The 25098-nt window shown below is 45.9% G+C and overlaps 1 protein-coding gene across 9 annotated transcripts in view; it reads right to left on the bottom strand.

Moving 5' to 3' along the window:
* Positions 1 to 25098, bottom strand: part of fastkd1 (FAST kinase domains 1) — a 65877-nt gene that overhangs the window by 32174 nt on the left and 8605 nt on the right. For 6 of the 9 annotated variants that reach the window (XR_011934998.1, XM_072475881.1, XM_072475882.1 and 3 more), the window contains exons 2-6: positions 15235 to 15707; positions 7224 to 7292; positions 2306 to 2431; positions 1235 to 1633; positions 134 to 244 (exon numbers count right to left, since the gene is read on the bottom strand). Coding sequence is in view for 8 of the 9 variants with exons in the window: in XM_072475881.1 (XP_072331982.1) it covers positions 134 to 244; positions 1235 to 1633; positions 2306 to 2431; positions 7224 to 7292; positions 15235 to 15563 (1034 nt within the window). In the remaining variant the exon portion in view is untranslated. Of the gene's footprint in view, positions 1 to 133; positions 245 to 1234; positions 1634 to 2305; positions 2432 to 3627; positions 3766 to 7223; positions 7293 to 15224; positions 15708 to 25098 lie in introns of those variants that run through there. The other 3 variants (XM_072475885.1, XM_072475884.1, XM_072475887.1) reach the window with 3 other exon arrangements.

Genomic DNA, 25098 nt, shown 5'->3' with positions numbered 1-25098 from the left:
CTGAGTGAGGACAGGGATGAAAACAAGCATTTTCTGGTCAAAGGTTAATACAAAATTTGCTGAAGTAATTGCATGGAGTATTTCTTACAACCATTAAAAGGTACATTTTTTTGTGAGCAGAATATATACTTACTTTTGAATTAGTTGCACATTCCTGCATTCCATCTCGTCCATGGTCTCTATGACGGCTAATGTCTGTGAAGGGCTAAATTCTTCAACCATTAACAAGGTAGCAGATTCAAGCCTATACAATGGGGCAAGAGTGAGGAGGGAGGAGGAAAAACAAGTTATTTTGCAAGTTAATTATATTTTAATGAGTTTTGATATATTCCAGTTTCTTTTTAAATTAGTTTCTTGTCTAGCTCCATGTTCAAAGCCAGATTGTGGTTTTCATATCAAAAGGCTTTCTGAAAGTCCAAATAACTACATTAGTGAGTAATACTACCTATCTGTAATAAGCTCATTGAAGCTGAAGTGCCTTGTCAATCATAATTATCCATTTTAAATCCATGTTGACTGCTTATAAGTTATTATTGTGTAGGCTCGCAGAATAGGTTCAATTATTTTATTCAGTATTGATATTAAACTAATGGACCTGTGATAGTTTGGGTGGCACGGTAGCATAGTGGTTAGCACTGTTCCTTCACAGCTTGGGTCACTGTCTGTGCGGAGTCTGCACATTCTCCCCGTGTCTGCATGGGTTTCCTCCGGGCGGTCCGGTTTCCTCCCACAAGATATGTAGGTTAGGTGAATTGGACATTCTGAATCCTCCCTCAGAGTACCCAAACAGGCGTCGGAGTGTGGCGACGAGAGGATTTTCACAGTAATTTCATTGCAGTGTTAATAAAAGCCTACTTGTGACACTAATAAAAGATTCTGATTATTATTATAACACAAAGATATATAACTTGATTTCTGATTGAAATTCAGTTTACAGTATTTGCAATTAGTTCAAATATAGATGGTCTTAAAAACATTTGTTGGATTTAATCATATTAAGTTTATATTAATGACTTCCAATCATTTTACTGGAATTTAATTCATTATTTCTTAAATGGACAAAGATCATGAAATTAATATCACAAAACAATTACATTTATCGGATTTTTAAAAGAATTTCTTTTAAACCATGCAACAATAGAAATCCAAAAAATTCACATTTTTCTTATACAATGAGTAGGGAAAGAAGAGGTCAGAAGTTACTTCCGATGCCATCGCCACCACAGTAACATACCTTTCTCTAACCTCCGGCCCAGATAAAGGTCCTAATGCTGCAAACAGCCTGACAAAACTGGCAGGGTCAGCGTGAGTATTCAGAAGTTCAGTAAGTCTCCATTTAGCAGCTAACCGAAAGTCACAATTGTTAAAATGTAGCGACTGGTATACCCCAAGAATTATACTTATATTATCAGCATCCAGACATTTTATGTTTTGAAGAAAAATCTGGTTGCATTTTTCCAACAGAGGACGATAACTGAACTTGGTATTGCGTAGAAATTGGGCTATCCGGCGAGAGGTGTTAAATTCAGAGGAATCACTGGTATCCATCAGAAATTCTGCCTTTTCTATCAGACAATTCCGAAGGCGTGGTGAGATCATAGCAGAAACGCTCAACATTAATGATGAAAGTATCCTATTCAACAGAGACATAATTATCAGTGACAACTAATGCTTTCAAAATCATTAATTGCTTTGCACATTTATGTTCAACATTGCAACAAAGGTTATACCCATCTTCCAGATATCACAATACTTAATTTAACAGGTGATGTCCGATTGAATAAATACCAATTGCACAGATAAATATTAATATGACTAGCACTATGCTGCCACTTTATATGAAAAAAAATTCTATTGAAATCATGTTTCTGCTTCGCTATGAATAATTTATCATTTTATAAGACTGTACATAAAACATCTGAAAAATATTTACTTGGAATAAAAAGTAACTGTCGCTTACAACATAGTAGTGTACACGAGCACCTATTGATCTACAATTAACATTCAGCAATCCTTTTGATCAAATTCATGAAATATATTTATAAAAAATGCTTTATTAAAATGCACCTAATGAATACTTCAATCCACAAAATTCCAGTTTCTTTACTTTGCATCCCAAAAGAAAATTTCTATTTAGCATCTTGCGCTTCTCAGAATCATTCCAACACACTTCACACACAATGAATTATTCTGTAGTGCAGTTCCTACTGTTAGGTAAGCAAACCTGAAAACAATGCACAATTAGTGACTCAAGCACTGCAACCATTAAACAACAACAATGGTGCTACTTGTCTATTAGCATTACCTTGCATCCTGTATAAATCCCAATTTCCTGCTAACAATATCAGTGATTTCTCCCATTATTGGACTATGGTACATATGCTGATCAGTCAGACATACAGCAAACTTGGATAATGTAGCCATGCTAAACCTGTTAGAACAGAAACAGCTTTAACACTCAAGACTAGAAAACAATACTACAATAATGTAAATATTTTATTCAGCACAGACTTATGTGTTCACTTATCTTTTTTGCTATGGTCACAGCAATCCGAATTGGCAAAGCAACAATGTAAAATAGCATCAATAATATAGATGCCTCCATAATAATCAATAATGTTAATCGAATGCTGACCTTTAAATCTAGAGGACTACAATACAAGGGAATAGAAGTTGTTCTATAGCTACCACAAAGCCCTAGTTAGACCATACCTACTGCACTAGATTCAATGCTGGACACCACACCTTAGAAAGGATATACTGGCCTCGGAATGAGTGCACCATAGATTTATGAAATAATCACCTGGGCTTCAAATGGCTAAATTACAAGAGCAGTTTACAGAAACTGGTGTTAAATTCTCTGAAATTTCAAAAATTACAGGGTGATTTGGTCAAAGTTTTCAAGGTATTAAAGGGAATAAGTGGATCAGATAAAGAAACAATTTCTACTGATTGGAGAGTCTAGAACTATGGGACATCACCTAAAAATAAAGAGACAGACCTTTCAGGATTGAAATTAGGAAACACTTCTACCTGCAAAGTTGATAGAAGTTTGGAACTGTCTTCTACAATGCCAGTTGATGCTAGGTCAATTTTAAATCCAAGATTGATAGATTGCTATTAATCAAATATATTAGGGAATGAGACAAAGGAGTTATGGAGTTAGGTCACAGATCAGCCATGATCTTATTGAATGATGGCCGAACAAGCTTGCGGGGCTAAATGCACACATACATCTGTTCCTACACTAATTAATACACTTATCTTTTCATCAGATTTGGATTGCTTTCTAGGATGCAATTTGGCCTGAAAATAAACACTGCACCAAATATGCCGGACAAATTTATTTACTGACATAGACACGATGGTTTCCCATGTCTTATATTTTCTATAATTTCCAATTCTATGACATTTTATTCATGGCATTTCAATTATCCTGTGACCCCCGTAGCATTATTCAGCATTGGATGGAATAGATTTTTGTCTGTGCTTGGGTAGAGGTTATTCCATTTGGGAAGTCAAATCAGACAGGATCAGCACATTTTCGTCTGCACTAAGTGGGTGAGACAGACAAACCTATCCCTCCAATTCTCTAAAGAAACAGTGTCATCTCATTCTGCCACCTACCCTCAATCAGCATTACTATAGTCTGCTTTCTTTTCTTGACAAGTGAGATTTTGGTTTTGCTGATTTTTAAATGACATTTGCTGAATTTAACACTGGTTATTTTCCATTCTCCCAAGCACATATAATGATTCCTGAATCCTGAAGGAAAGATAGAAAATATCCTCAGATTTCACAGTATAGAAACAGTAGTTAAGCCTATCACATTTGCTGACTTTGTGAAAGAGATTTACTTAATTCTAATGTCCTGAACGTTCCCAAACCTTTGTACAACTTTCTTTTCCAATGGTTTATCCACTTCTCTTAACAACACAAACATATGCTGTCGCTCTATAGTAGGGTGTATTGGTACATTAGCAACTGTCTGTCTTTTAAAAAATAATTCAAAATATATTTCAGCAAATCGGTGGTAGATCACCATGAGAAATACTAATAAAAATGTAAAATTTTGCATTCCTGGTGAGGGTAGGGAAACTTACCACCTACTAATGAAAGAAAATTATGAATTTATTTTTACCGTTAAACATTAAATTCCCTTCCCCACTCTCCCCAGTGTCTTCCATAATTTTCTTACATGTTAATAACAGTACTGGGAAAAATGGCTTGAGGAAGTTAATGAACCCAGAACTAAGATTTGAAATTATTGTTCTTCATTACAATTATGCTGCATCCTAGTTTTGTTGGTATTGCCAATGCAAAATACTGCAGGTGTTGGAAATTGGAAATACAAACAGAAAATGCAACTAAAAAAAGCACAACAACTCAGCTGGCCAGGTACCATATGTGAAGAGAAAAACAGAAATTAACATTTCAGGTGTGCGACCTTTCATTAGAACTGGATTTGTAGTTCTGATGAAAGGTTACAGAATTGAAATAGTAACTTTATTTATCTCTCTACAGATGCTGCTTGATCCTGCTGAGTATTTCTAGCATTATCTGTGTTACTATTGAGGTTGTTTACGGTTTCAGGTTCTGGGATCTGGATTTCTGCTCTGTAGGTTTTTTGATAGTTTTTAATAATCTTTAATAGAAATAGGGGAAAAATATTAAAGTAGATGTTTAAGTTAATCAAGTTTAGAAAGGAACTGCAATAGCCATGGATGAATTTAATCTTCATACAAGTTAGATGAGTCAAATTGGCAAAAGTAGCTTGAGGTGGAACTCAACAGTGTATTCAGGGTAGTTCCTTAGAACAATGCATTCTGGAACCAATCAGGAAACAGACTGTTTTAGACCTGATAGTGTTATCAGGCAGGATTAATACAACCTTATAGTAAAGAATCCTCTTGGTTGGAGTGATCATAACATGATAAGAGTTTCACATTCATTTTGAGGAAAAGAGATTTGCATTTGAAACTAGTGCCTTAAACCATGGTAATTACAAGAGTATGAAAACAGAATGGGAAAATGGATTAAAAGTAAGATAGGAGCAAAGCAGTGGCATATATTTAAGAGATATTGCATAACACTATGTGATATTCCATTAAGAAAGAAAGATGCAGAGAGAAGGATAAAAGGTAAAATAAGCAATGATATTGAAAGAAAGGATGTACAAAGATTAGTGATAACCCAAGCATACAATGACTAAAAAAAGAGAAACCGGAGTAGGAGTGGAAACAAATAAGAAATATATAACTTACAAAAAATATTTAAAGGCAGGAAAAGCTTCCCCAAATATATAGAAAGGAAGAAAGTAGTTAAAGGAAACATTGGTCCCCTAGATGATGAGACTGGGGAATTAATAATGGGAAACAAGGAAATGAACAAGTATTTTGCATCTGTCTTCACAGTAGAAGACAGAAAGTATCCCCCAAAATAGTGGGAAATGAAAAAGTAAAAGGAGGAATGTAATCACAATCATTGGAGAAAAAGTATGAGGAAGTCTTTGGAATGCTGTTCCAGAGAACAGTGGAGGGTGGGTCATTGAATATATTCAAGACTGAGTTAGACATATTTTTCATTGACATGTGAGTTATGGGAGGGGGTGTGGAGGCAGGCAATGTAGTGTAAAGGGTTAACAGATGGGAGATGCTAATGTATGACATAGATGATGATGTACCACTGACATCAGTCAGTCATGTGTTAGACTCAAGGGGGGGGGGGGGATTAGATGTAGAACAAATAAACAAGTGTTGAACAGACACCAGAGTATGACTACTGTCCATCTCCTAACCACCTCAAGCCCAAAGTCCACAGAAAGAAGGACCATCTGAGAACAACCAGAAAAGTGGAATTAAAGCCACAACAGATCAACCATGATCTTGAGGAATCATGGAGTAGGCTTGATGAACCAAAAAGCCTATTCCTATATTTTGTGATCTATTTTTTACTCTTGGTCCATCCTAGACTCTTCTAAGACTGTTGGATTTTGCGACAATCGCTCGTCCCACTTCCCGGGTTATTCATACACTCGTGTGTTTTTAAAATTCCTTTAATTCATTTTATTATAATTCTTCCCATCATTTCAGGTTAACGTTGTATAAAGAAAGACTATGTGCTATGTGGTCTCAGGATGTTGAAAAACATTTTATAATCAATGAAGAACTTCTGAAGCTTTGGCACTGTTGTAATAAAGGGAAATGTGGTAACTATTTGCATAAAGCATGGTTCCACAAATATAAATGGGCCGACCAAAAAATCTGAATCGGTGATGTTGGCTGAAGGGTAAATATTGGCCAGGGTACCAGATAGACCGTGACGCTCTTCTTAATTCCACTTAAGATGGCCATTAGTTTAATATCTCATTCAAAAGTGCACAATGCAGCATAAGAGTATCAGCCTACATTGGGCATCATGTTGGTCTTCCCTGCAATGGCCACATCCCATGAACAAAAAAACGTTCAGGTTGAGCCTTTGAAGGTTCATGCCTCAGATTGTCTGGGAATGCCTCGAAGAAATGGGGTTTGAGTACTGCACGGAGCAAGATTAACATGCTCAACTGCAGGCAGCTTTTATTGAACTAACTTTATTTACACCTCTCTAACAGAGGGGGCAGCAGAGAAGGCATTGTATCAAAATGCTCATATCCGGCAATATAGTACAAAAGGCATGCGTTTTCAGCAAGATAAGTCAGATGATTTATTGGTTGTATCCACCGTAAATTTATTCTACACATGGTGTACCTGATATAGTAACTATTATCTGAAAGGAAACATTGTAATGAACATAAAAGGAAGCTGCACATTATTCCCAGTCACATCTATTGAAAATACAACATCAAATATGAATCCTTTACTAAGTTAGCATTTTATCATATACTTGCATTCTTTTGTGCAATTATTCAAAGATGTGCAGGTTAGGTGGATTGGCCATGCTGAATTGTCCTTAGTGCCCAAAAAAGGTTAGGTGGAGTTACTGGGATAGGGTGGAGGTGTGGGCTTAAGTTGGTTGCTTTTGCCAAGGGCCGGTGCAGACACGATGGGCCGAATGGCCTCCTTCTGCACTGTAAATTCTATGATTCTATTTTCCAGTAGTTTTGGTCTGTTCATACTGTGGCATTTTCAAGGTGAAATCTTTTTTCAAGTCATTAAAGAGGCTAAATGTTAGAAAGAACATCACTTTACTATAATTATAAAGAAAAGAAAATCTGCTGTATTTACCTTTCAATCCGTCCCCATGCTTCAACCATAAGCTGTTGCACCATAGAATCATGAGATTCGACATTCAACCTTTGGTAAAAATAGAAATATATTTTTAGATATGAACCATTATGCTTGAAGCAATGTTGATTGAACATGAATAAGTTCAAATGTGTGCATCTAAAATTGCAAAAAGTGTCTACAATGATTGCACTTCTATGCTTATCCATCTAACATTCTGCAGATGGGAAATGTTTTAATGGTTCTTAAACATCCAATTTTTCATTCATAAATTCAAAAAAAGATTGACGTGGCTCACCGATCATAGAGGGCTGGATTCTAAATCAGAATCTTACTTAGGTTTTTAGTTAGACACACTCCTTGCTGGTGCTGCTCACCGACTTCCTGTCACTACAGGTCAATTTTGGGATTCTACATTCTGTCCTATTGTCACAGCTTCAGTCTCAACATACTTTTCTAATGCTGTGTTATGGACACTTCAGTCGCTGGCTGTGCAGAGTCTGCATGTTCTCCCCTTGTCTGCGTGGGTTTCCTCTGGGCGCTCCGGTTTCCTCCCACAAGTCCTGAAAGATGTGCTGTTAGGTGAATTCTCCCTCTGTGTACCCGAACAGGCGCTGGGGTATGGCGACTACGGGATTTTCACAGTAACAACATTGCAGTGTTAATGTAAACCTACTTGTGACACTAGTAAAGATTATTATTATTTTGGTTTTTAACAATCGGAACACAAAAAATAACTCTTCATAAAAGTTTGCAGATAGCTATGTGGGGTATTCGGCCTGTAGTATGACTTACAACATTTACTTTACTGTTGTAATGTACATTCTGATGCAGTGATATATATCTGTCACAAAAATGCTCAAAAGGATGTCCATCGATAATGACAGAAAAAACCTTCATCCTTTTACACAACAGAATATGCAGAAAAGTGCCATCACACTCTAGGCTAGTGCGTGGTCAATTCCAGTCCCACTTGACCCAGAGTCGCAACACAAGTTACATTTTATATAAAATACCCGAGGTCCTTGGTTGAACCCATTAAACTACAGTCCCAGGTTTGTAACTTTAAAACACAAGTAACCTTTTATTATGCACAGTATTACATGTAAACGGACAGAAGATATAGTTGACTATCTACTAACTCTTTCAAAATCCCCTCTTTCTAACTACCCTCACTCTCTATAAACACACAGACAACAGACAGAGAAAGGATGGTTGAAAGGTAAAGATAATATTAATACAATAAAAGGATCTTTGATGCACTGGGATGATTTCCGGTTAATATCTTTGTGAAGTTCAGGCTTTGGTATTTCTTCCTTCTTGGCTTGAGATGTTTTCTCTGGCAAGGTTGTCTGCTTTCTCTGTAGATTCAGGATCATCTCAAGTTGTTTTGGAACAATAAAGCAGTTTGTTCACTTCAGCATGCAAGAGAGAGAAATGGAGCGGGGTGGTGGGTGAAGAGAGAGCCAGAAAGAGACAGACAGAGAAACAGACAGACAGACTGACACAGACACCAATCACTGACTTTTGTTAGGCAGAACAATGTCCCTGGCCAACCCACCAGTTGCCGGTTAGCCAATCGGACCAACATTGACCAAAACCCGTTCCTAAGATTCACTCAACGCCATAGAGTCTGGCCTCTCCTCTCCAAACATAAAACCTGGGAACACAATGTCCTGACAAGCAGGCTGCTGCAGCTCAAGTCTTCTCACATTCCGATTATGGGTCCACAGACCAAAAATAATAAAATAAAATATATAATAATAATAATCACTTATTGTCACAAGTAGGTTTCAATGAAGTTACTGTGAAAAGCCCCGAGTCACCACATTCGGATATTGGCTCAGAAAATGTGGAATCTGTATGGGGAGAGTTGAGAAGTACCAAGGGACAAAAAACATTAGTGGATGTCATATATAGACCCCCAAACTGCAGTGGTGAGGTTAGGAATGGCATTAAACATGAAATTAGAGATGCATGTAACAAGGGAATATCGGTGATCATGGGTGATTTTACATAGATTGGGCAAATCTAATTAGCCACAATGCCATTGAGGAGGAATTCCTGGAGTGTATACAGGATGGTTTTCTTGACCAATATATGGAGGAACCAACTAGAGAGAGCAGGCCACTGGGTACTGTGTATTGAGAAGGGAATCATTGCCAGTCTGGTTGTACGAGACCCCTTGCGGATGAGTGACCATAACATGATAGAATGTTTTATGAAGATGGAAAGTGAAGTGGTTGATTCGGAGACTAGGCTGAATCTTAATAAAGGAAACTATGAGGATATGAGGTGTGAGTTGGCCTTGATAGATTGGGGGGAGTTACTTAAAGGGATGACAGTGGCTAGACAATGGCAAACATTCAAGGAACGCATGGGGGAACTACAGCGACTGTTTATTCCTGTCTGGCACAAAAGCAAAGGAGGTAAGAGGGTGTCCTTTTTTAAAAAATTTTTATTCAAGTTTTAACATATTTTCAACCAAACCCCACCCCCCCCGTTACAGAAATAAGAAAAAAAACAAAGTACATATAAATAAACATCTTATAGCTATGTCATGTACTCCCCCAATATACAAGCCTCCCATTAAACGATAATCAACACAATAGTAAACACAAAGTACCCCCGCCGGTTGCTGCTGTCCACCTTCTAACACTCCGCTAGAAAGTCTAGGAGCGGTTGCCACCGCCTGAAGAACCCTTGCACAGATCCTCTTAAGGCAAATTTTATCCTCTCCAGTTTAATGAACCCTGCCATGTCACTGATCCACGCTTCCACGCTTGGGGGCCTCGCCTCCTTCCACTGTCGCAGAATCCTCCGCCGGGCTACCAGGGACGCAAAGGCCAGAATACCGGCCTCTTTCGCCTCCTGCACTCCCGGCTCGACCGATACCCCAAATAGTGCGAGTCCCCAACCCGGCTTAACCCGGGTGTTTACCACCTTAGACACCGTCCTCGCAACGCCCCTCCAGAACCCATCCAGCGCTGGGCACACCCAGAACATGTGTGCATGATTTGCTGGACTCCCCTCACCTGTCCTCTACGCCAAAAAAACGACTCAGCCTTGCCCCAGTCATGTGCGCCCTGTGCAGAACCTTGAATTGTATCAGGCCAAGCCTGGCGCAAGAGGAGGAAGAATTTACCCTACCCAGGTTGTCCGCCCACGTACCCTCGTCTATCTCCTCCCCCAGCTCCTCCTCCTATTTACCTTTCAGCTCCTCCACCGAGGCCTCCTCCTCCTCCTCCTGCATCTCTTGGTAGATCGCCGAGACCTTGTCTTTTCCAACCCACACCCCCGAGAGCACCCTATGTGCTGGCAGCAGCGGGAATTCCCCCACCTGTCGTCTTACAAACGCCCTTACCTGCATGTAACTGAAGGCATTTCCAGGGGGGAGCCCAAATTTTTCCTCCATGCCCTAAGGCTCGCAAACGTCCCTTCTATAAACAGGTCCCCCATCCTTCTAATACCTGCCCTGTGCCAGCTCAGGAACCCGCCATCCATTCTCCGCGGGACAAACCGATGGTTCTCTCAGATCAGGGACCACACCGAAGCCTCTACCTCACCCCTGTGGCGTCTCCACCGCCCCCAAATTTTGAGGGTCGCCGCCACCACTGGGCTCGTGGTGTACCTTGTCGGCGGGAGCGGCAGCGGTGCCATCACCAGCGCTCTCAGGCTCATGCCCACACAGGACGCCATCTCCAGCCTCTTCCATGCAACCCCCTCCATTACCCACTTGCATATCATCGCCACATTGGCAGCCCAGTAGTACCCACGCAGATAAGGCAACGCTAGCCCTCCTCTGTCCCTGCTCCGTTCCAGAAACACCCTTCTCACTCTCGGCCATACAAACCCCATGATGCTCCTGCTGACCTGCTTAAAAAAGGCCTTAGGAATCAGGATGGGGAGGTACTGGAATATAAAAAAGGAACCTCGGGAGCACCGTCATCTTCACCGACTGTACCCTACCTGCCAGGGAGAGTGGCAGCATATCCCACCTTTTAAACTCCTCTTCCATCTGCTCCACCAGCCTCGTCATGTTGAGCTTGTGTAGGGCCCCCCAGCTCCTGGCCACCTGGATCCCTAGGTACCGAAAACTCCTTTCCGCTCTCTTCAGTGGAAGCTCGTCGATCCCCCTTCCCTGTTTCACTGGGTGTATCACGAATAGCTCACTCTTCCCCATGTTGAGCCTATACCCGGAAAAGTCTCCAAACTCCGAGGATCCGCATGACCTCCGGCATCCCCCCCACCGGGTCCGCCACAGACAGTAACAGGTCGTCGGCGTACAGCGATACCCGGTGTTCCTCCCCCCCCCCCCCCCCCCCCCCCCGCACCAGCCCCCTCCAGTTCCTGGACCCCCTCAGAGCCATCGCCAAAGGCTCAATTGCCAATGCAAATAGCAGGGGGGATAGGGGGCACCATTGCCTCGTCCCCCGGTACAGCCGAAAGTATTCCGACCTCCTCCGATTTGTGGCCACACTCGCCACCAGGGCTTCGTACAGTAACCTAACTCGACTAACGAACCCCTCCCCAAACCTCCTCAACACTTCCCACAGGTACCCCCACTCCACCCTATTGAAGGCCTTCTCTGCATCCATAGCCACCACTATCTCCGCTTCTCCCCTCCGCTGCAGGCATCATGATTACATTTAGGAGCTTCCTCACATTGGTGTTTAGCTGCCTTCCCTTCACGAAACCCGTCTGGTCCCCGTGGATCACCCCCGGGACACAGTCCTCAATTCTGGTAGCCAACACCTTCGCTAACAGCTTTGCATCCACGTTGAGGAGCGAGATTGGCCTACACGACCCACACGGTAAAGGGTCCTTGTCCCGCTTCAGATCAGCGCCCTGGACATCGTCGGGGGTAGGACCCCCTCCTCCCTCGCCTCATTGAAAGTCCTCACTAGAAGTGGGCCCAACAGGTCCATATACTTCCTGTAAAATTCCACCGGGAACCCATCTGGCCCTGGTGCCTTCCCCGCCTGCACACTCCCCAGCCCCTTAGTCAGCTACTCCAGCCCTACCGGTGTCGCAAGCCCCGCCACCTGCCCCTCCTCTACCCTTGGGAACCTCAACTGGTCCAGAAAACGACGCATCCCCTCTCCTCCGTCGGGGGCAGAGACCTATACAGCCCCTCATAAAAGTCTCTAAATACCCCATTTATTCCCACCACACCGTGTTCCCCCCTTTATCCCTAACTCCCCCAATCTCCCTCGCTGCCTCCCACCTCCGAAGCTGGTGTGCCAGCATCTGGCTAGCCTTCTCCCCGTACTCATACACCACCCCTTGTGCCTTCCTCCACTGCACCTCCGCCTTCTTGGTAGTCAACAGGTTGAACTCGGCCTGGAGGCTTCGTCGCTCCTGGAGTAGCCCCTCCTCAGGAACCTCTGCATACCTCCTATCTGCCCTTAAAATCTCCCCCACCAACCTCTCCCTCTTCTCCTTGTGGGCCTCAGTGGAGATTATCTCTCCCCTAATCACCGCCTCCCAGATCACCCCGACCTGCACCTCCCCATTATTGTTAACCTCTAGGTATCTTTCAATGCACCGCCGGATCCGCCTGCACACTCCTCATCCACCAGCAAACCCACCTCCAGACGCCACAGCGGGCGCGGGTCTCTCTCCTCCCCTAGCTCGAGCTCCACCCAGTGCGGGGCATGGTCTGAGATGGCTATGGCCGAATACTCCGTGTCCTCCACCCTCGGGATCAGTGCCCTGCTCAAAACGAAGAAGTCAATCCGGGAGTAGGCTTTATGGACGTGGGAAATGAAAGCGAATTCCCTGGCCACCGGCCTAACAAACCTCCTTGGGTCCACTCCTCCCATCTGGTCCATAAACCTCCTCAACACCTTAGCCGCCGCCGTCCTCTTACCCATCCTGGACCTAGAGCGGTCCAATGCTGGATCCGATACCGTATTAAAGTCCCCCCTCCCCCCCCATTATCAAGCTCCCTGCCTCCAGGTCCGGAATCCGGCCCAAGGTAACAAGGGACTTTCGGTACTTGGGGATCCAGATAGCCAAGAATTGGGGTACATTACATAGGCTTAATTTAACGCGGTTGGTGGAACAGATGGAGGAGGACTTTAAGAGATGGGACATGATGTCCCTGTCACTGGCAGGTAGGGTGCAGGCGGTTAAAATGGTGGTCCTCCCGAGATTCCTTTTTGTGTTTCAGTGCCTCCCGGTGGTGGTCACGAAGGCTTTTTTCAAAAGAATTGAGAAGAGTATTATGAGTTGTGTGGGGCCGGGAAGACCCCGAGAGTGAGGAGGGGATTTTTGCAGCGTAGTCGGGACAGGGGGGGGGCTGGCACTACCGAGCCTAAGTGAGTACAACTGGGCCGCCAATATTTCAATGGTGTGTAAGTGGATGGGAGAAGAGGAGGGAGCAACGTGGAAGAGATTGGAGAGGGCGTCCTGCAGGGGGACTAGCCTTCAAGCTATGGTGACGGCACCGTTGATGTTCTCACCGAAGAAATACACCACAAGCCCGGTGGTGGCTGCTACATTGAAAATTTGGGGGCAGTGGAGACGGCATAGGGGAAAGACGGGAGCCTCGGTGCGGTCCCCGATAAGAAATAACCATAGGTTTGTTCCGGGGAGAATGGATGGGGGATTTGGAGCATGGCAAAGAGCAGGGGTAGCACAATTGAGAGATCTGTTCGTAGATGGGACGTTTGCGAGTCTGGGAGCGCTGACGGAAAAATATGGGTTGCCCCAAGGGAATGCATTTCGGTATATGCAACTGAGGGCTTTTGCGAGGCAACAGGTGAGGGAATTCCCGCAGCTCCCGACGTAGGAGGTGCAGGATAGAGTGATCTCAGAGACGTGGGTGGGGGATGGTAAGGTGTCGGACATATATAGGGAAATGAGGGACGAGGGGGAGATCATGGTAGATGAGCTGAAAGGGAAATGGGAAGAAGAGCTGGGGGAGGAGATTGAGGAGGGGCTGTGGGCTGATGCCCTACGTAGGGTAAACTCATCGTCCTCGTGTGTCAGGCTAAGCCTGATACAATTTAAGGTGTTACACAGGGCGCATATGACTGGAGCACGGCTCAGTAAATTTTTTGGGGTAGAATATAGGTGTGCGAGATGCTCGAGAAGCCCAGCGAATCACACCCACATGTTCTGGTCATGCCCGGCACTACAGGGGTTTTGGGTGGGGTGGCAAAGGTGCTTTCGAAGGTGGTGGGGGTCCAGGTCGAACCAAGCTGGGGGTTGGCTATATTTGGGGTTGCAGAAGAGCCGGGAGTGCAGGAGGCGAGAGAGGCTGATGTTTTGGCCTTTGCGTCCCTAGTAGCAGTATATTGTTAATGTGGAAGGAAGCCAAACCCCCGGGTGTGGAGACCTGGATAAACGACATGGCAGGGTTTATAAAGTTAGAACGGATTAAGTACGTACTAAGGGGTTTGGCTCAAGGGTTCACCAGGCGGTGGCAGCCGTTCGTCGACTACCTCACAGAAAGATAGAGGGAATGGAAAAGAAGAAGACAACAGCAGCAACCCAGGGGGGAGGGGGAAGGGGGAGGGGGGGAGGAATCGGACGGACTCTCAGGGATGTTATTGTATATGTATAGGCACTTGTTTTAGGTAATGTATATTGGACTGTTGGATTGTATCTTTGGAGAGTATTTATTTTTGACAAGGCAGTTGCCATTTAGTTTGGTTTTTGTTTCTGTTCATATATTATTTATTTATTTGTTTAAAACTGGCCACTCTTATTTATATTGCTTTATTGTTGTTTAAAAGAAACACTACGTACTGTAATGTTTGGCCAAAAAATCTTGAAAATATATTTTTTTTTAAAAAGAAAAAAGGGAAGGAGACTCAAATTGAAAATAACCATCAGTACGAACATTGAGACAAAAGGCCTGCTCTTGTGGGGTATATTCTTTGACATTCAATGTAACAAGCTTAATGGGTGAATGTTAATATGCTAAGAAGGGCTGAAGTATGTGTAAATGATTGTACCATCTTCCTTCAATAGCTTAACGAGCTTCAGTACCTGTAGTTACCTCAGTGCATTGTATAACATATCCACCAACGTTTCATCATCCATCAGGTCAATCTTGTTTTCAGCTAGCACACGAAGAACCATGAATTGTGGATGCTTTCTAATGAAATCTATGGCCCTCAGCATTTGTGGCCTCTCTTTTTGAAATTGCCAGAGTAAATTTATTGCATGCCCCACATGCTTCACTGAAAGCTTGGCTTTGTTCTTCCCTACAACATCAAATATTTCGTCCTCAGTTGAGCAGCTGCCCAACTGATCTAGCAAGAAATCACAAGCCATTGGCCGTGGGTGGCAGAAGTGCTTCAAACGAATAATTTTTAATGGGAGCATGTCTTTTTTCTAGCTTAAGGCATATTTTCAGATCTTCTTTCAGTGAAGAAAGTAACAACCAAAATGTTTCTCTTGTGTACTGAAAATGCACATCTGCAGAAAGGTCACAGTTCCTGAGGATTGCACTTAGGATATATTCATTCCCTGCAAAAATAAGAGAAATCAAGTTAAGTCACATAAAACCAATACTTATTTGGAAGAAATTATTTTTAATGTATCACCAAAGTCAATATCAAAATTTGAAGCTGTCCAAAAGTTACAATCCTTTTAATTTAAAGCCAGCTGTAAAGCAGCTCGAGTGAGCTGGTAGCAATTCTCGTTCTGAGCCAGCAGGCCCCGACTTCAAGTCTCACCTCAGAACTTGTTGGCCACGGAGGAGCATCCACATGGCTCAAAACAGATTGTTAATCAGTCTGCAAATATTCGCGAAGGGAGAAAGAAGTTATATAAATGCTTTTGTCATCCATATCTAATGTTTCTGGAACCACCTCTTCATTCACTGAAGAAGGAGCAGTGCTCCGAAAGCTAGTGATTCGAAACAAACCTGTTGGACTTTAACCTGATGTTGTAAGACTTCTTGCTGTGCCCACCCCAGTCCAATGCCGGCATCTCCAAATCATCCATATCTAAAGTAGCATGAAATTCATTTGTCTCTGTGCTCATAGAACTATGTTTGTTCCCAGTCCAGCTGCCTTTGTTTTAAAATGTTACTCCTATATTTCAACAATTCTTTTTAATATTCATTTATGGGATGTGGGCATTGTTGGCTGGGCCAGCATTATCGCCCATCCCATTTCGCCCCCGAGGTGGAGCCAAGCTGCCTTCTTGAACCACTGCATTCCATGTGCACGTCGGTATACCCACAGTTCTGTTAGGGAGATATTCCAGGATTTTGACCGAGCGACAGTGAAAGAACAGTGATATAGTTCCAAGTAAGGGGGTGTGAGACTTGTAGGAAAATTTCACGGTAGTGGTGTTCCCAAGCATCTGCTCCCCATGTGCTTCTAAATGCTGGCAGTCGTGGGTTTGGAAGGTGTTGTCGGAAGAGTCTTGGTGAGCTTCTGCAGTGTATCTTTTCGATGGTACACACTATTGCCACAGTGCGTCAGTGGTGGAAGGAGTGACTATTTGTGGGTGGGGTGTTCTGAATTGTGTCAAGTTCCTAGAGTGTTGTCGGAGCTGTACACATCCAGACAAGTGCAGAATATTGCATAACACATCTGTCTACGATGGTGGACAGGCTTTGGGGAGTCAGGAGGCAAGTTACTCGCCACAGGATTCCTAGCCTCTCACTTGCTCTTGATGCCACAGTATTTTTATGGCTGGTCCAGTTCAAGACTGGTGTGGAGAAGCCGGTGCTGGACTGGGGTGGGCACAGTAAGAAGTCTCACAACACTAGGTTAAAGTCCAACAGGTTCATTTGAAATCATAAGCTTTTGGAGCGCTGCTCCTTCATCAGGTGACGACTCAGCTCAAGACTGGATGTAGCAGCTGAAGATGGCTGAGTATTGGACACTACCCTGAGGAACTCCTGCAGACATCCTGGAATGGAAATCATTCACCGGAAACAACCAGAACCATCTTCCTTTGTGCTAGGTATGACAAACAACCAGTAGAGAGTTTTCTCCAATTCCCATTAACTCTAGTTTTGCTCGGGCTCCTTGATGCCACATTTGGTCAATTGCTGCCATGATATGAAGGGCAGTCACTTCCCGTTCACCTCTCGAGTTCAGCTCTTTTGTCCATATTTGAACCAAGGCTGTACTGAGGTCAGAAGCGGAGTTACTCTGGTGGAGCCCACACTGAACATCAGTGAGCAGCTATTGTTAAGCAAGTGCTGTTTGATAGCACTACTGATTACCCCTTCCATCACTTTACTGATGATCGAGAGTAGACTGAATGAATGGCAATTGACCAGGTTGGATTTGTCCTTGTTTTTGTGTACAGGATATGACTGCTGGGCAATGTTCTACATTGCTGGGTAGATGCTTGTTGAGGCACGAGAGATCTTGAGCTTTATAAATGGAGACAAAGTACAAGAGCAAGGAAGTTATGGGAAGCCTCTATCCTTTGATTAAAGAATTGCATCTAATTTTTGGCATCACATTTAAGGAAGGGCGTGAAGACATTGGAAAGGGTGCAGAAATTATTTAGAAGAATAGGAACATAACACAGGTCGTGGTGGTGGTGGTAGTGGTGGAGAGAAGACACGACTTCCGGTGCGGCAAGGAGGTGGAGGTCACACGTTCGGTGGCTTCAGCTAGTCTTCTATTTTTGGAACTTAGTGGTCTTAGGGGTACTTGTTGGATGATCTGATGTGGGAAGTTCAAAGGAATTGGTAGAATGTCAATGTCCCAGACGAAAGGTCAAGGAAGGAAGGGGGCTAGCGAAGGTCCGCCGGCAAGTGCTGCTGGGAGTCCAACAGGAGGCAAAATGTCAGGTAGGGCCGCTCCCATTACGTTTGAAACTCTGACTGAGGTGGTTTTGGGGGAGTTTAAAAGTCTGTTCGCCAAACATCTAGGAGGTGCATCAGTGAGATGATGACCTTACTCAAGAAGTGGGTGGAGATGATAATTGCCCTGATAAAGGCGACATTAACGAAGACGTTGATGGAGGTTCGGGGGAAAGGGATGAAGACGAAGGGGGTGGAGGAAGCATTGTCGCAGTATAGCAACCAGTTCACCTCCAAGGGTGAGGAGCGGCAGAGAACAATAAAGGCCTAAGAGCCAAATTGGAGGACCTGGAGAACAGGTCACGAAGACAGAATTTGAGGATCGTGGACTTGCCCGAAGGGGCGGAGAGCCATAGGCCGACCGAGTACTTTGCAGACAAGTTGATGGAGGAGGGAGAAAGAGTCCTCCTTCTAAAAGTTTAAATTTGAGGCAGCGGGGGAGTTGGAGGTGTTCGTGAAGGCTGAAGGACTGGGACATGTTGGGATTTGGACTTTGATGGTGTGGACTGGGATCATTTTTCTTTGATTTCTTTTCCACTGGATCTTGTTAATTTTTCTTTTTTCGTTTCTTCACAGTTGTATTCTCCCCATTCTGGTTGTGCTGTTGAGGGGTTGGTGTTCACTTTGTGGCAGTGCGGGGTGGGGAGGTTGCATGTTTGGGGATGGGGGGGGGGGGGGGGGGTCAGGTTGCTGATGGTGTTGCTGGGAGGAGGAGGCGGCTCTGGCAGGTGTCACCTCGTTAACAAATGAAGGTTGGCTAGTGAACAGGAGAGTGGTGTGGGGAGGTTCCACGGTCGTTGCAGCTTGATGGGCAGGTTTTGATGGGCCTGGGAGGTGAGAATGGTGGTGGTGGTGATGGTGATATGGGGGGGGGGGGGGAGAATTGATACTGTGCGAGGTGTTTGCAAGAGGAAGTGGTTGGGGATTCTGGGAAGGAAGGGGTGAGGGAGTAATGGTGACGGGAGAATGGTGTGGGTCCTGACGGATGAGTAGGGCTTGGGGTAGTGGTAATGGTGGATAGAAGGTACATTGGGGGAGGGGGGGGGGGGGTGCGAGAAAGAGAACCCCCCCCCCCGGTCAGAATAGTGACATGGAACATGTGTGGGTTGGGGGTCCGGTGAAGAGAGCGAGAGTTTTCTCGCATTTGAAGAGTTTGAAAGCCGATGTGGTGATGCTACAGGAGACCCAGCTGAGGGTGAACACTGAGGAAGGAATGGTGCAAGCCAGATGTTTCATTTGGGTTTTGATAGTAGAGCCCAGGGGATGGCAATTGCGGTAGGCAAGAGGTAGAGGTTCCAGATGGAGAAAGTCGTGGCGGATCATAGAATTTACAGTGCAGAAGGAAGCCATTTGGCCCATCGAGTCTGCACCGGCTCTTGGAAGGAGCACACTACTTAAGCCCACACCTCCACCCTATCTCCGTAACCCAGCAACCCCATCTAACCCAAGGGCAAGTTAGCATGGCCAATCCACTTAACCTGCACATCTTTGGACTGTGGGAGGAAACCGGAGCACCTGGAGGAAACCCACGCAGGCACGGGGAGAACGTCAGACTCTGCACAGACAGTGACCCAAGCGGGAATCGAACCTGTGACTCTGGCACTGTGAAGCCATAGTGCTAACCACCATGCTACCGCGCTGCCCAGGGTGGGGGAGGGTAGGCACGTGATTGTAACGGGTGCATTGGAGGAGAGATGAGCATACATGTCCCAAATGGAATGAAGCAGGTCAGTGAAAAAACGCTGGCTGACATTCTGAATCTGGATACCCGTGAGTTGATTTTGGGGGAGTGGGAGGAGAAAGAGACTGGAATACAGTGCTGGAACCGAGAGTGGACAGGTCCAAGCCACGCTCGCTGACCCCGTTCGGGGGTTGGGAGGGGGGCAGGGAGGCATTAGTGTGGTTTATGAGGGAGATGGGGGGGGGGGGGGGCTGACCCACGGAAATGTTTGCACCTGAGAAACCCAGAGTGTTTGTTTTGTTTTGTCGATGCATAAGGTGTTCTCGAGGATTGACCTCTTTATGGTGGGAAAGGCGATATTAGCTGGATTTAAGAAGGCAATTGTGATTTCGGATCATGCCCCACATTGGATGGACGTGGCCCTGGAGAAGGGGTTAACTCAGAGACCAGGGTGGAGGCTGGATGTGGGATTGTTGGCAGACCAGTGTTTCTGTGTTAGAATGTGGAAGGTAATCGAGGAATACATGAGGTTTAACTGCATGGTGGAGGTCCCGCTGTCGGTGGTTTTGGAGGCTCTGAAGGAGTAAGGGGTGAGGTTATTTTGTTTAAGGCTAGGGTGGGTAAGGTGGTGAGGTATGCGGAGGACCCGGGACCTTTGGTGAGGATGATGGACTTGCAGGCAAGGTTTCATTGATTGTCCACAGGGAAAGCGATGTGTCAGCTGAGAAATGAGTGGGGGGCCGTCTGGGATTACGGGGAGAACACCAGACCTATGTTGGCAGGTCAGCTCCATAAGCAAGCTGTGGTGAGGCAGATAGTTCGGCTGAGGGATAGGACGGACAAGTTCATGGTGGCACCAGAGCGTATTAATAAGGCATTTGCGCAGTTTTACACAGACCTCTATAAGACGGAACCGCCAGAGGAGGAGCTGGAGATTGGGAAGTTTGTTCGGGAAGCTAGAGTGCCCAAAAGTGGATGAAGTGAAGAGGGCAGAATTGGAGGAGTCGGTGGGGGTAGAAGAGGTGAAGGTGGCAATCCGAAGGATGCAGACGAGGAAGGCAGCAGACCGGATAGTTTCCTGATGGAATTCTTTGAGAAATTTAAGGATAAGCTGACCCCGTTGTTCGTGGAAATGTTAGAGGACGCAATGGCCAGGGTTTTTTTGCTGAAAACAATCAGACGGGCCTCCACATCATTGCTGCTAAAAAACGATACGGACCTGGTGGAGTGTGGGTCATATCTCTACTGAATGTAGACACTAAGATAGTGGTAAAGGTGGAGGGGAGGCTGTGGCATAGTCATATTGTCACCGGACTAGTAAACCAGAGACCCAGAGTAATGCTCTGGGGACCCAGGTGGTGAAATTTGAATTCAATAAAAATCTGGAATTAAAAAAAATAAAAATTGAATGATCATGAAACCATTGTCGATTGTCGGAAAAACCCATCTGGTTCACTAATGTCCTTTAGGGAACAAAATCAGCATCCTTACCCGGGTCTGGCCGACATGTGATTCCAGACCCACAGCAATGTGATTGACTTTCAACTGCCCCTCAAGGGCAATTGCAATAAATGCTGGCAAAGACTGCAATGCCCACCTCCCATAAACAAATAAAAATGTGCTGGCACTAAGGTTGGAGGTGTGCCTATCGAAGATGATTGGGGAGCATCAGACGGGGTTCGTTAAGGGCAGACAGCTGTCTTTGAATGTGCAGCAGCTGCTGAACGTGGTGCATTCTCTGTCAGAAGGAAGGAGTTAGGAGTGCCACTGGATGTGGAGAAGGCGTTCGATCGGGTAGAGTGGAGCGGTGTTGGTGAAGTTTGGGATTTGGCCTACTTTGCGGCATGGGTGAAATTGCTGTATAAAGATCTGATAGTGTGTGCATGTATGAATGATATGAACTCAAGGCATTTTTTTGTTGCATTGGGGAACAAGACAGGGATGCCCTATGTCCCTCCTCTGTTTGCGTTGGCGATAGAGTCCTTGGTCATTACGCGGAGTTCAGAGTTGTGGAGGGGGATAAGGGGTTGTTTAAAAGCTGGGGTGTTTGAGGGACAAGCTGACTTTGGGGAAAAGTGAGTATTTTGTTGTATCCGCTCCAGGGATGGAGGTTAGGGCAGGGGAGGGTTTCCATTCCACATGGCAGCTTCTCATTTTAGGTATCTGGGGTGCAGGTGGCCCCAGATTGGGCAGGTCTTCAGAAATCGAGCCTGGTGGGGCGGCGAATGCGGAGAAGATACGGGGTTGGAATAGGGAGGCAGAGTGTTTGTAAAGACGGAGGTGGGCTCATGTAGGGAGCCGGGGTTGCGGGCACTGGTGGAGCCGCCGCTCCATTAGTTCCAGGAAAGTATTCGGAAAGTCCTATGGTGGTGGCCACGCTGAAGATTTGGAGGCAATTACGGCAGCAGTTTGGGTTGGGAGCAAGGTTGAGGGTGATGCCGATCAGGGGGAATCATGGATTTGAGTCGTGGAGCATGGATGTGAGGTTCCAGGGCTGGGAGGAGAGAGGGGTCAGGGAGCTGAAGGTTCTATTTCTGGAGGGGCGGTTTGCGAGCTTGGAGGATTTGAATGAGAAGTTTGGATTGGCATGGGAAAGCTTTCAGTACATGCAGGGGTGGGACTTTGCAAAGGTTTTTCCAGTAATGCCTGCCTCCTTGTTTAAAATTTTTTAGAGCACCCAATTATTTGTTTTTCCAATTATGGGCAATTTAGCGTGGCCAATCCACCTAACTTGCACATCTTTTGGGTTGTGGGGGTGAAACGCACGCAGACACGGGGAGAATGCGCAAACTCCACATGGACAGGGATTCGAACCTGGGTCCTCAGCGCCGTAGTCACCCGCCTTGGAGGAGCTGCTGTCAGTGGTGGAGGGGAGGATTCTGGAGGAGGATAAGGTGTCCATTGAGGGGATTAAGGTCAAGTGGGAAGAGGAGTTGGGGACGGCATTAGAGGAGGGAAGGTGGTGTGAGGTGCTGCAGAGGGTGAATGCCTCAACCTCGTGTGCAAGGCTGGGGCTGATATAGCTGAAGGTGGTGAACAGGGCACATCTGACGAATTCAAGGACGAGCCTGCTGTTTGAGGGGGTAGAGGACCTCTGTGAGCAGTGTGGGAGGGGCTCTGCTAACCATGTACAAGTGTTCTGGTCTTGCTCGAAGCTGGCAAGGTTTTGGGAATCATTTTTTTTTTTTTAAATAAAGTGCCATGCAGGTGGTATTACATGTAGACATGGAGCTTGGTCCTGGGGGCTATATTCGGGGTGTCGGACCTGCCGCAGTTGCAGAAAGATGCGGGGGCAGATGTTTTAGACTTTGCATCGTTGATCGCTCACAGGCGGATTCTGTTGGGGTGGAGGTCAGTTTCTCCACCCTGTGCCTCGGTGTGGCTGGGAGACCTAATGGAGTTCTTATCGGTGGAGATGGTGAAATTTGCACTGAGGGGGGGGGGGGGGGGGGGGGGGGATGATGAGTTCCATAAGAGTTGGGGTTTGTTCATTTAGCATTTTGGAGAGCTGGTCACCGGCAACTGTTAAAGGGGTGGGGGGGTCTTCAAATATGCTGAGTATGTTTTCTGTTACTGTAAAATGTAGAAAATTGAAACAAAAATACCTTTTACAAAAAAGGTTGGGGTGGCACATGTAGCCGAACAACCACTTAAGATGGTGTTCTGCAAAGGATGCTGGGAAATTTAGCCAAGAACAAGAAGGCTGCAGTCTGAATGAATATTATTATTTAAAAAAAATATGTTTATTCAAATTTTCCAACAACATTTTTAACAACCCCCCCCCCCAATAAAAAGAAACACAAACACAAGTCAAAAATTATACAAAACCTTTACATTGGGTTTCCCCATATACAGTACCCCCCCCCCATATGACATTCAAAGGTACCTGTAGGGAAGCCCCCCCCCCCCACCCACCCACCCGAATCCTCCCCCGAAAGAGACCCCCCCTTGGGTTGCTGCTGCTGCTGATCTCCTCCTAACGCTCCGCGAGATAGCCTAGGCTGCCACTGCCTGAAGAACCCCTGCACAGACCCTCGTAAGGCAAACTTTATCCTCTCCAGCTTAATGAACCCTGCCATGCCATTTATCCAGGCTTCCACACTGGGGGGGCTTCGCGTCCTTCCATAATAGCAAGATCCTCCGCCGGGCTACCAGGGGCGCAAAGGCCAGGATACCGGCCTCTTTCACCTCCTGCAGTCCCGGCTCGTCCGTTACCCCAAATAGTGCCAACCCCCAACTCGGCTTGACCTGGACTTTCACCACCTTGGACATAGTCCTCGCGAAACCCCTCCAGTGCCAGGCATGACCAGAACATGTGGACGTGATTCGCCGGGCTTCCCGAGCACCTCCCACATCTATCCTCCACCCCAAAGAACCTACTCAACCTCGCCCCTGTCATATGCGCTCTGTGAATAACCTTGAATTGTATTAGGCTGAGCCTGGCGCAAGAGGAGGAAGAATTAATCCTGCTCAGGGCATCAGCCCACAGACCCTCATCTATCTCCTCCCCAAGCTCCTCCTCCCACTTGCCCTTTAACTCCTCCTCTTCTTTCAGCTCCTGGCAGACCGCTGAAAACCCTGCCTTCTCCAACCCAAACACCTGAAATCACCCTGTCCTGAGTCCCCTGTGCCGGGAGCAGCGGGAATTCCCTCACCTGTCGCCTCACAAACGCCCTCACTTGCATATACCTGAAAGCATTTCCCGGGGGTAACCCAAACTTCTCCTCCAGCGCCCCCAGGCTCGCAAACGTCCTATCTATAAACTGGTCCCCCATTCTTCTAATCCCTGCCCGATGCCAGCTCCAAAATCCCCCATCCATCCTTCCCGGGACGAACCGATGGTTCTCCCGAATCGGGGACCAAACCGAGGCTCCTACCTCGCCCGTGTCGTCTCCACTGCCCCCAGATCTTCAACGTCGCCGCCACCACCGCACTCGTGGTGTATCTCGTCGGTGAGAGCAACAGCGTGCCGTCGCCAGCGCCCTCAGGCTCGTGCCCACACAGGACGCCATCTCCAACCTCTTCCACACCACCCCCTCTCCCTCCATTACCCACTTACGGATCATCGCCACATTGGCAGCCCAATAACAGTAACACAAATTCGGCAGAGCCAGCCCTCCCCTGTCCCTACTACGCTCCAGAAACACCCTTCTTTACCCTCGGGATCTTATTTGCCCACACAAAACCCATGATACTCCTACCTACCCGTTTGAAAAAGGCCTTGGGAATCATAATGGGAAGGCACTGGAACACAAAGAGAAACCTCGGGAGGACCATCATTTTAACTAACTGCACCCTGCCCGCTAGAGAGAGTGGCGGAACATCCCATCTCTTGAAATCCTCCTCCATCTGTTCCACCAACCGCGTCAAATTGAGTTTGTGCAGGGCCCCCCAACTCCCAG

Source organism: Scyliorhinus torazame, chromosome 2 (assembly GCF_047496885.1).
Source record: "Scyliorhinus torazame isolate Kashiwa2021f chromosome 2, sScyTor2.1, whole genome shotgun sequence".
Taxonomy (NCBI): Eukaryota; Metazoa; Chordata; class Chondrichthyes; order Carcharhiniformes; family Scyliorhinidae; genus Scyliorhinus; species Scyliorhinus torazame.
The sequence above is the reverse complement of the archived record's forward strand: the minus strand, read 5'-3'. Positions and strand labels throughout refer to the sequence as shown.